The sequence below is a fragment of the Aulonocara stuartgranti genome (genome assembly GCF_965226115.1).
Source record: "Aulonocara stuartgranti genome assembly, chromosome: 5".
In the NCBI taxonomy this organism is placed as follows: domain Eukaryota; kingdom Metazoa; phylum Chordata; class Actinopteri; order Cichliformes; family Cichlidae; genus Aulonocara; species Aulonocara stuartgranti.
In genome coordinates, this window is record NC_138943.1 from 92,884 (window position 1) to 104,805 (window position 11,922).

General features: G+C 47.4%; 1 protein-coding gene across 2 annotated transcripts; it reads left to right on the forward strand.

Annotated features, from left to right (window-relative positions):
• Window positions 1–3,263: 3,263 nt before the first annotated feature.
• Window positions 3,264–11,521, forward strand: ddx27 (DEAD (Asp-Glu-Ala-Asp) box polypeptide 27). 2 transcript variants are annotated; one of them, XM_082533441.1, is made up of 21 exons: window positions 3,264–3,479; window positions 4,751–4,894; window positions 5,013–5,072; window positions 5,299–5,455; window positions 5,610–5,662; window positions 5,736–5,822; window positions 5,905–6,010; window positions 6,092–6,265; window positions 6,366–6,516; window positions 6,596–6,695; window positions 6,770–6,911; window positions 6,990–7,143; window positions 7,582–7,663; window positions 7,913–8,090; window positions 8,183–8,289; window positions 8,411–8,507; window positions 10,754–10,845; window positions 10,919–11,039; window positions 11,116–11,212; window positions 11,287–11,346; window positions 11,426–11,521. In XM_082533441.1, exons 1-21 carry the CDS (start codon window positions 3,396–3,398, stop codon window positions 11,439–11,441), a joined length of 2,262 nt encoding a protein of 753 aa, XP_082389567.1. In that variant the 5' UTR covers window positions 3,264–3,395; the 3' UTR covers window positions 11,442–11,521. The 2 variants fall into 2 exon arrangements, with proteins under 2 accessions (XP_082389567.1, XP_082389568.1); XM_082533442.1 differs by having other exon boundaries at window positions 11,119–11,212.
• The last annotated feature ends 401 nt before the right edge of the window (window positions 11,522–11,922 follow it).

An 11,922-nucleotide genomic window follows, 5' to 3' on the forward strand; every position in this document is an offset into this window, starting at 1 on the left:
ACTGGCTCACCACAGGGTTTTTGTCTCTCCCCTTTACTATATATTTTGTACACTAACGACTGTCCCAGTAACAGGCGTTTCTTTAAATATGCAGATGACACAGTTATTGTAAACCTCCTTCATGGTGGAGAGGATTCCCGTGGGCCTGTTGTGGATGAGTTCTCTTCTTAGTGTGATCATTCCTTCTTAAAGATCAACACCTTGAAAACTAAGGACATGGTGACTTCAGGAAGACATCCTCCCATCCTGCACTAACAGTGGTAAATGGTGCAGCCATTGAACTGGTGGACAGTTGTAAATATTTGGGGGTTGTTCTTGATAAGGCTCTGTCCTTTCAGTCACATCTTGATGCTACAGTGAAAAAAGGTCCAACAACGACTGTACTTTGTGTCATGATCGGGAGTTTGCGACTGTTTATGTTATTATTATTCTGTGGTTTTGGTTATTTTGAGGTTCTTGTACATTCCCTGTTCACGTTTCATGTTCCTATGTTCTGTGTTCCCCAGTCTGTGTGAAGTCTGTGTGTTGTGTCATTGCGTGTATGTGTTTCATGTTTTATTGTGAAGGTCTGCGTCTTATGCGAGTGTTTTCAGATTGCCTCCCTGGTCTCGTCACGTTAATCACTCCCAGCTGTGCTCCCCACCTGTGTGTAATCTCCCTGTGTTCTCTGAGTGTATTTTAGTCGTGTCTTCTGTCTTAGTAGTTGTTGGTTTGTCTTTTTTTTTTTTTCGCCTGTCCCATTTGGTTCTTTAGCCATCAGAATTGTTGTCTGAAGACCAACAAGGATACCCAATGGATTTACTTTGCCAAATGGATCATCGTGGCATTGCCGTATTGGTCCATTTGGTTGATCTTTGTTTTTATTATTTATTATATTTTATTTTCAGATGTTACAGACGGGACAGACATGAGTGAGGGATAGGAAAGGGAGAAAGAAAGAGGAAGGAAAGGAAAAACAGAAGGGGAGAGGGACAGTGAGAAAGGGGGGGAGAAAAAAAATAAAAATCTCCTGGATCACCTGTTGAGAGAAGAATAGAAAACAAGCAAAAAAACAAAGCAACATACTGAACACAACACCATCGCATTAATCTAGCTAAGTGTAAACAGCCGTAAATACTAAATATTCAATGTTGTTGTGCAGCACGCAGGACAGATGTGCTTCGAAGTAGCGGCCAAGAAAGGTGTAATTTGGGTCTACGAGCAGTGAACACCCGTGTGTACACCTGTGTGTACACCTGTGTGGATCAGCGCGCTTGTATTCCAAAGGTTTCTCCATGTAACGATCTGCTAGGGAGTGTGGGGGGGGCCACAGCCCCGTCCTCCAGGGTATGAAGCAGGTATGGAGGAGATCAAAACTCCAGACATCCAGAGGCCCCCAGAACACAAGAGACCATGGAAGACCAACAGAGGGGCAGCCGCGCCACTGTCCCAGTAAGAGCTGAGGAGAGTCCCAGATGAGGGCTCACTCAGCAGCCGCGGAGCAGAAGCCAGGGGGAGTTGCAGTGACGCGCCCATGAGCTCCGCCGGCCCCCAGCTGCGCCTGAGTGACCGAGCCCCAGGCCGAGAGGCCGGGGGCACCCCACCTCCGAAGTGGCCCGAGCGAGCCCCAGGCTCCAGGCCCCGATAAGCAGCCGCCAAGGAGTGAGCCGGTGTGTACCATTACCGGTGTTGTTGGTTTGTCTGCGTTATTACCCTCTGTTATTCCGTGTTTGTTCCTCCGTCCTCCTGGTGAGTCTCCCTGCAAGGTACCCTCGTTCGTGTTCTGGCTTTGTGTTAAGCTTTAGTTTTCCCAGTTTAGAGTATTTTCTGTTGTGTTCCTCGCCCCCCCCCCCCCCCCCCCCCTTCCTGTTGTGCTGTATTTCACCTTTTGTTAATAAAGCTCACTCACTACTTAGCAGTCCTTATCTTGGGTCCTTATCTCCATTCCACACGTCAGCTACGCCAGGCGTGACACTTTGTAAGGAAACTGGGAGGTTTTAACGTTTCATCTGAAATGATGACCCTTTTTATAAACGTTTTATTGAATCTGTTTAAATGTTTTGTATCATTGGTATGGTACTGTGTCTTTGACCAATAAGACCAGACTTGCTAACCTGGTTAAAGTGGCTGGTCAGATTTCAGGGAGGTCTCAGGTCCAGCTTGTGGACTTTTATAACAGACAGGTGCTGAGGAAGGCGACCTCGGTCATGTTATGTTCAGACTGTCCTCCCTTTAATGATCTTCAGCTGCTTCCCTCAGGTCGTTGGTATAAAGTGCCTGCAGTGAAGACCAAGAGACATAGTGTCCTTTGTACCTGCTGCTATTATCATGGTTAACAACACTAAACCATGAGTGTTGTTGCCATTGCACTTTGTTGATGATAACATTTGGGCCGTCCTCTCTGGGCGGGGGTTTCCTGTGAGTTGTGCTTGTTTACTTTTATCTGTGTGTGGACAAACTGCAATTCAATTTCCCACTGGGGACAAAGTTACCATTGACCACTGACCAATCTGTTGGGTTGCCAACGCAGACAACCATTCACATTCATACCTATGGGCAATTTAGAGTCACCAGTTAACCTAACTACACGTGTTTGGACTGCAGGCGGAAGCTGGAGTACTCGCAGAGAACCCATGCATCATCAAAACAGTCAGGCTTTCCTAATGTGACTGAGATTTTCAGCTTCAATGAGATGAAGTGTAATATTTAATGGAGGATAACCTGCGACATAAAAAGCAAAATCAGAGAAAATTTGGGATTAATGTGAGCACACTGAAGGATTCACAAAGGCCAAAGAATAAAATTATAAAGAGAACCATGGAGTTCAATAATATCTACATTCTTTATAGCCACTCTCCCTACTTTGCACATGTTCAAATCAGCTAAGCCTCTCTGACTCTGAGCTGTCTCTCTGATGGACTCATTTCTAATCCTGTCCAACCCCTCTCAGTTCCAGTGAACATCTGGATCATCTTCAGCTCTGCCACCACCGTCTCCAAACCATCCATCACAGAATCCAAGACAGTCAGGTGTTAATGATGATGTTAAACTGCTCAGCGGCAGATTTAAATAATCCAAGACATTCCATTCATTTGAGTGCAGGGGTACAATAATCCAGTGTGATGGTTGGAGGCTCATTTGGAAAATGGCTTTAACACCCTTATTTACGTATTGTTTGAATGGGACGCTCTGACGTGTGCTTTCTGAAGCACCGTCAGATGTATTACGCTGGCTGTAGTTTTACGCTCGAGCTGACGGGGGCAGCAGTGCGCCTCAGAAGTGCCGGAAAGCCTGGCTAAGGAAGAAGTCGTCAACCGGAAACAAACGATTGCGTTTCCTGTTTTCATCAACACACACGTGTGTGACTGTGTGGACAACGTCTTCAGAACCCGTTCAGACCCGGACATCGGACCACCATGTTGGAGCAGCTCGGTCTGATCGGGACGATCCGGGACGAGGATCCGATTCCCGACGAGGCGGAGACCGAATCCGAGCAAGAGGTGAGTCGGATCCGGGACCAGAGCCCATCCGCTGGTATTGGTGTGAGTAATTTTCGGAGAGGTTCAGCGGCTCGCTGTCATTTCCTGCGGACTGTCCCGAAGAACAAACATTATCTGCCACTGAAATCAATGGAATTAGTTACCGTTCACCGTAATATCGGCCCGTGGGACTTGGTGTTGGACCGGTACCACAGAGCATCGCACAGCTCCGGTGCTCCGCGTAAACTGAGGAGAGCTGAGTGCAGTAATGGCCACTAATGCAGCATCACCTCTCCCGGTCAGTCATAAACACATAAGTAATGAAGCCAACTATGAATCCAAAACCAAACGGAGGTTAAAGGTCAGAGGTGAGCGGCGTCTCTGTGCTGCGGGCCGGACGGGGGCTTCTCCCTTTTCTTTGATGTTTGGTGGTTTCAGCTGCGGGCAGTGTTGGGGAGTAACGGATACATGCACCGCCGTTACGTATTTAAAATACAAAATATGAGTAACTGTATTCCGTTACAGTTACCGTTTAAAAAGGTGGTAATCAGAATACAGTTACTTTGTTGAAATAAATGGATTACAGGCGGTCTTTTCCTGTTTCATGTTCGGCTGTGCTCTCTCTATTTTTGGTTTCCACGCCGGTGTAAACCCAAACAAAACACTAAGAGGCTCTGATGTCTGTGTCTCTGTCTCGCGGCCCATGTCACCTCTACTTGCAGCAGCATAATGACGTGAAGAAATATTTTTAAAAATAATTTAATATGAAGGCAACAGGCAGAGAGTTACAGGCATCGCCCTAAAGCATGCAGCCTGATGGGCAGTGCAGTCCGTGCTGCAGGGAGGATGGACCCGTGATGTGTCTGTGAGCAAGGAGGGAGAAAAAGGGAAAGTACAGCTGTCACGGGAGCTGGAAGCATGTAAATATAATAATAACCACTGCAGCCAAACAGAGAGGCTGACCAGCCCAGCTGTAAGTAAGCTGTTAAGACTCGACTGTACGCTGTTCGTGTTTTGACCTCTGGGCAAGCATCAGATCTGACTGCTCAGCAGGAGGTCTGGATCTTAAAGGCTGTGTCTGCAGTATCAGTTGCTGTGGGGATATAAAGAAGTGTGTTGTGAACTCCTCTCATAATGCTGAAATTACAGAATTAAACCTGAAGTTACCTAATGTTGCATCTGTATGCACTTTCTATGGAAATGCCACCGTCTGCGAGGTTTATTGCTAAAGGGTTACTGGGAGGGGTCACTCACCTGTCGGCTGTCTCACCTGTGCTGTGTCTGTGTTCCAGGAGGAGCCGATCGTGCTGAAGAAGAAGAAGAAGAGTCGCGGGTCGAGAGATTTTAACTGTGACTTTGAGTTTGGAGAGAGAGACGGGCCGAGCCACGACGATGACTGGGCGATGGCCGATGTCATGAAGCAGCTCAAGAAGAAGGTAGAGAACAACCTGCTGCGGAGCAGCACAGTTACTTCATCACACACATGGAACAACGGGAAGAGCATGACGCTCTCCACCTGTGTGTTTGTTCTCACGTTCTGCGTTCTGTCTGCAGAGAACCTTGACAACTCTGGACCAGAAAATAGAGAAAATCCGCCGAAAGAGGAAAGCTGAGGTGAGTGTGAGGCTAACGAGCCTGAAGGTTGGAGCAGATTCTCTTTAGAACATGAAACCTTGTTTCGTGTGGAATATGACAGCATGAAGTCACATGACAGAAATACCCACAGTGCTTTGCAGTAGTAAATCTTGCACAGGTTAAGCAGAAAAGGACAGGTGAGTTGACTGGCCCCTTGTATCAGTCTGTTTTCTGTGCGTCAGGTGTTGTTGTTTTTCACCTTCAGGAGAAATCATCTCAGAGTGACGCTGCTGAAGCTTCATCAGAGAACCACCAGGAGGAGGAGGAGGATGTGAAACCTCCAGCTGGAGAGACAGATGCTAGTGATGAGGACGAAGATGAGGAGTTTGGCTCGAGCGACGAGGAAATTTTGACCAAATCAGGTAAGAAACTTATTTTTAAATCCAGCAGGAAGAATTCTTTCAGACGTTATTGTTTGAGCCTGAGACCGATGAGTGGCGCTCTGATACAGTTGTTAATACTGTCAGCGGAAGTTTGTTTGTTTGTTTTTTTTTTTTACTTCCCGTTTCCTGTCAGACACGCTCAGAGACAAGGAACGACGGGGGAAGAAGAGGAAGGTGGCAGAGGAGGTGAGGAAGACAGCCGAGTAAATTCACGTGTTCATGTCGCGGGTTACATGTTAACAGCCATCTTTGTGTCCAGGCAGCAGAGTCGTTCTATGAAGACGCGTCGCAGTACGATGACCAACTGACTTTCGATGACATGAATCTGTCCAGGCCGATTTTGAAGGTAAGACCAGCACGTCTGCTCAGACCTGGACTCCTGCTGCTGTGTGACTCGTTGTTGTCTGAGTAAACTCGTGTTCCTGCAGGCCATCACTGCTCTGGGCTTTAAGCAGCCCACTCCGATCCAGAAGGCCTGCGTCCCTGTCGGTCTGCTGGGCAAAGACCTCTGTGCCTGTGCTGCTACTGGGACAGGTAACACTGGGTCCCATTTATCATACTGGGTCCAGTTGATCTCAGTTTAATTGGACACGTGAATTCCTCCTTTCTGTGCAGGGAAGACGGCAGCCTTCATGTTGCCTGTGCTAGAGCGATTGGTTTACAAGCCCAGAACATCCCAGGTGACCCGCGTCTTGGTTCTGGTTCCCACCAGAGAGCTGGGGATCCAGGTTCACTCTGTTGCCCGTCAACTCGCCCAGTTCACGTCTATCACCACCTGCCTGGCTGTTGGTGCGTCTATTTGTCGTGGTTCAATCAGTGTTCGATCTGACTCTGGACCCGGTCCGATTCAGACTTGGTCTGGGCCTCATCTGTGTTGATTTGTCTTCAGGTGGGTTGGACTTGAAGTCTCAGGAGGCAGCTTTGCGGGCTGGCCCGGACATCCTAATAGCAACACCTGGTCGGCTGATCGATCACCTTCACAACACGCCGAGCTTTGAGCTGACGCACATCGAGATCCTGATCCTGGACGAGGCCGACAGGTAAAGAGCGACGGGGGAATCCGTCACACCAGAAACCAGAATCTGCCGAGACACTTACGGTTGTGTGTGGTTCCCTCAGGATGCTCGATGAGTACTTCGAGGAGCAGATGAAAGAGATCATCAGGTTGTGTTCCTACAACAGACAGACCATGCTGTTCTCTGCGACCATGACAGAGGAGGTATGCATGCTTAACCATGTGTGCTGCTGTATCATTTGACCACCGAGTGACTGTCCTGTGACACGTGTTTTCAGGTGAAAGACTTGGCAGCGGTGTCATTGAAGCAGCCAGTCAGGATCTTTGTTAACAGTAACACTGACGTGGCGCCGTTCCTGCGGCAGGAGTTTGTCCGAATCCGACCTCACAGAGAAGGAGACCGCGAGGCCGTGGTAGCTGGTAGGTACTCGTGATACTGCAGTAACATAGAGGTACTAGTGACAGTTCTACAGTTGTTCCTGTGTTTGTTTTTGTCAGCTCTGCTGACTCGGACGTTCCAGGATCACGTCATGTTGTTCACTCAGACGAGGAAGCAGGCCCACAGACTGCATATCTTGTTGGGACTAATGGGATTGAAGGTTGGAGAACTGCATGGAGAACTGAGTCAGAACCAACGACTGGAGAACCTCAGGTGCACGCACAACTGGGATTAGAGAATAAGTTACCCTCCATATTAGAATGGCCCCAGCACTTGATATTTTTAAAGAACACACTTTTTCTCCAAAGTGTTTTAGGAGTAGTACCAGACTCAGCCTGTAGTCAGTTTTTGGTCGCTTCTTTATTTTGTTAATTTTATTTATCGTCTGTTTTATTCGTGTTTTACTACTAATTTTATTTATTTTTTACCTTGGGCGCGTTACCTCTTATTTATGTGTTTATATGTGTAAAAACCACAACCAATACAGCCTTCGTTCTCACAATATCACACAATTGACTTTCCCTAACCTTTGGTCAGCCGTGTTGACTTTAAAGTGCTCTATAAAAAAAGAAGCTGGGGTACGCTCAGAACTACAAGTTGGAGAAACTCGGGTTTAGAATAAGGAACTTTGCTCTTGTTGTTGTTTTGCAGGCGTTTCAAAGATGAACAGATTGATATCTTGGTGGCGACAGATGTGGCAGCCAGAGGTTTGGACATCGATGGAGTCAAAACAGTGAGTGTTCTGCAGGAGAACCGTAAGGTTATGGCAGGGTTACTATGGTGACGTTCCTACAACCACTGAAAGATGAATAAAGACAGAATTCGATGTTTAATGAAATATGGTCATAAAAGAAGAAAAGTCACATGACTTTGTTCTTCAAACACGATTCAAAGTGGATTATAGTCTGTTACCATGGTAACCAGAGTAAACAGAAGCGTTAAAGCTGCTTTTTAAAACGTGTTTCGCTCGCTCGCCCCTCAGGTGATAAACTTCACCATGCCTGGCACGGTCAAGCATTACGTGCACCGCGTGGGGCGGACTGCGAGAGCAGGCCGATCGGGGCGTTCGGTGTCTCTCGTCGGAGAGTCCGAGAGGAAGATGCTGAAAGAGGTCGTGAAGTCAGCCAGGAGCACCGTGAAGGCTCGCGTTCTGCCACCAGGTAAACAATCCCAAACTGAGCAGGTGGCCCAGGTGAGGAGTGTCCTCCAGGTGAGAGAACCCGTCACTGAAATGTATATTTGTGTCATTCAGAAGTCATCCTGAAGTTTAGAGACCTGATCGCCAAACTGGAGAAAGACGTGGAAGCTGTGATGAAGCTGGAGAGAGAGGAACGAGAGCTGGCTGCGTCTGAGGCCAAGGTACACCTGGATACCTGCATAACTGTCACTAAAATACCTGTTTTTAATTTAAAAGCAAAAGAGCTGAACTGCAACAAACAGCATTTTTATTTAAACCATGTGTGTGTTTGTCTGTGTGTAGCTGAGTGTGGCTCAGAGGCGTCTCACTGACTCCGCCTCCTCTGATCAGTCACAGCGGGTTTGGTTTCAGACCCAACAGGAAAGGAAACAGAGCCGCAGTAAGTACTGATTCACACTCTGTAGTATGTCGTAATCCTTCGTTCAAGTTGACGGCTGACCAGGAAGTACTGTGTAGTAGTGCTGTCGCAGTACTCGGGTTTTAAACTCGATCCTGTTATCAAAGGAGAGTGAAGTGCTCTAATGGGCGATCGTGGCTCAAGAGTTGTGTGTTCGTCTTGTAACCGGAAGGTTGCCGGTTCGAGCCCCGGCTCGGACAGTCTCAGTCGTTGTGTCCTTGGGCAAGACACTTCACCTACCGCCTACTGGTGATGGTCAGAGGGCCCGATGGCGCGATATGGCAGCCTCGCCTCTGTCAGTCTGCCCCAGGGCAGCTGTGGCTACAACCGTAGCTGCCTCCAACAGTGTGTGAATGAATAGTGGACTACAAGGTCATTAAGATAAGATGGGGCCTGATTATTTAAGACCTTGTATGTGAGGAGCAGGATTTTGAATTCTGGATTTAACAGGAAGCCAAAACAGGAGAAATCTGCTCTCTCTTTCTAGTCCCTGTCAGGACTCTTGCTGCAGCATTTTGGATCAGCTGAAGGCTTTTCAGGGAGTTTTTAGGACTTCCTGATAATAATGAATTACAGTCGTCCAGCCTGGAAGTAATAAATGCATGAACTAGTTTTTCAGCGTCACTCTGAGACAGGATATTTCTAACTTTAGAGATGTTGCACACATGGAAGAAAGCAGTCTTACATATTTGTTTAATATGTGCGTTGAAGGACATGTCCTGGTCAAAAATGACTCCAAGGTTCCTCACAGTGTTACTGGAGGCCAAGGTAATGCCATCCAGAGGAAGAATCTGCTTAGATACCATATTTCTAGGCTTTTCAGGGCCGAGTACAATAACCTCAGTTTGATCTGAATTAAGAAGCAGCGCAGTACCTGTAATACCTACAGCATGTTCTAATCGCTCTAATAGGATATTATGGTCGACAGTATCGAACGCTGCACTGAGGTCTAGCAGGACAAGCACAGAGATGAGTCCACTGTCAGAGGCCATAAGAAGATCATTTGTAACCTTCACTAAAGCTGTTTCTGTGCTGTGATGAGCTCTGAAACCTGACTGAAACTCTTCAAATAAACCTCTGCAGATGATCTGTTAGCTGTTTGACAACTACTCTTTCAAGGATGTTTGATATAAAGGAAGGTTGGAGATTGGCCTATAATTAGCTAAGACTGCTGGGTCTAGAGATGCTTTTTGAGTAAAGGTTTAACTACAGCCAGCTTGAAGGCCTGTGGTACATAGCTGATCATTAGAGATAGGTTGATCATATTTAAGAAGCTTTTATGACTGGACTCTCACACAAATGCAAAACAGAAGATGAAGCAGAGCATTCTCATCCCCAACGCGTAATACCGACGATTTGTCCTAAAGCATCTCATAGTAACGCTTCCGCGTCCTGATATGTTCCGGATTTTCCATTGAATCCAACAGAATCCCACTCACAGCAGTAACACACACTCCAGCCGTGTATTCCAGCCCTAACCTTAACCGTATGAAACCTTTACATGTATGGATTCATTCCAAATGGCTCTCATGGAGCCAAACACGTAACACACTGACGTCACATAGCATCGGTGTGTTACGAGCTGGGATGAGAACGTGTTGATCTCACCTTTGGCTTCACCTGCATTACGACGGTGCCAAGGTAGGCCTCCCCTTAGTTAGTTTGCGTCGGGAGCACGCGCTGGGCGCTCCAAATCACCTGCTGATCAATAATAATATTAATAATAATAATGGATTGGATTTATACAGCGCTTTTTCTAGGTACCCAAAGCGCTTTACAATACCACTATTCATTCACTCTCACATTCACACACTGGTGGAGGCAGCTACAGGTGTAGCCACAGCTGCCCTGGGGCAGACTGACAGAAGCCAGGCTGCCATATCGCACCATCGGCCCCTCTGGCCATCACCAGTAGGCAAGTAGGGTAAAGTGTCTTGCCCAAGGACACAACGACCAGGACAGAGAGCCCAGGGATCGAACCGGCAACCTTCCGGTTACAGATGCGATTCCCAACCCCCTGAGCTACGGTCGCCCCACGACCATTGGTCATTGATCAATGTCCATGAGTACCACTCAGAGAGTGGGGAATGGCTGCAATCACAGCATTGTAAGATGCTGACAGATGGACCCTTAGGCCCAATGGGCAATTATAGTTCATATAGTTAATATATCAGAGTATTGATTAGTACAGTGGAGTACCATTTGTGTAACGGTAGTACTTTGTTCAGTGTCAAAGGCTCTGCAGGAGTTTGATCTTGCCGTTAGAGGGAAGAAGAAGAGAGAGAAGTTCCTGAAGGACGGCAGGAAAAAGGAGCTGACGGTAAAAAACGATCCAGCATTAATCAGTACTCGCCTCCGATCAATCACCTGCTTACCTGTTACCTGTCTGTCAGTCTGAGGAGCGTGCTCAGTTCGAGATTTTGAAGGCCCAGATGTTTGCTGAGCGAGCAGCCAAAAGAGAGCGTCGACCAAAGAGGGCGAGGGCGATGCCAGAGGATGAAGCGCCAACTAAAGGTATGATGCTGTAAACATGCTAACAAACACACTAACCCTGATAATGTCCTCGCTCTCACCAATCCTCTGTGTGCAGCAGCCAATCAGAAAGCAGGAAAAGGAGGCAAGAAGTCGGTGTTTGACAAAGAGCTGACAAACACCAGCAGTAAGGCCCTGAAGCAGTACCGAGCAGGGTACGTACAGGTAGCCAGCTGTCTCACTGTCTGTCCATCTGTCCCGTCTGTCTCACTGTCTCTCTCCCTTACAGACCGTCCTTTGCAGACAGGAAGCGTCTGGGTGTGGACAGGAAGCGACCTGGCAGTTCCAGGTAAGTTTCACCTGTTCTCTCTGGTGTCACACTGACCTGAATGAGGTAAAGATGGCTGACACTCTGCTCTATCTGCCAGGTTCAGGAGGAAGTGACAGAGCACGTGGGAAACGCCTTGTTTTTTTTCTATTTGTTTATTACAGTAGTTTTAAATAAAGTTTCAATGTGTATTAAACCCATTGTCAACGGGGTTTTTTGTTGTTGTTGTTTTTTTTATCTTTGGGTCATTCAGACGGGCACAAAACAAACCAAACTAAAGGTCACATGACAAAACGTGAAAAATGAAATGTAAACTGGAAGCTGAGGAAGAACGGGGCGAGGTGCGGGCAGATCAGCTGACCTCAGCACACCAATGGAAGTCTGTTGTATGGCAGGTTTTCATTGGCTGAATACTGAGCAATGACAGCAGGTGGCTGTAGTTCAGAAGTTAAAGCGGGTCAGCTGCCACTTCAAAGACTGCCTGCTCTGGTCCACAGGTGTCCACAGGCCAGATATTGAACCACAGACCACTTCTAAAAAGGCAGGGGAACAGAAGCAGTTTGGACGCAGAGGACCAGAGGAGGGCGCTGACAGTTA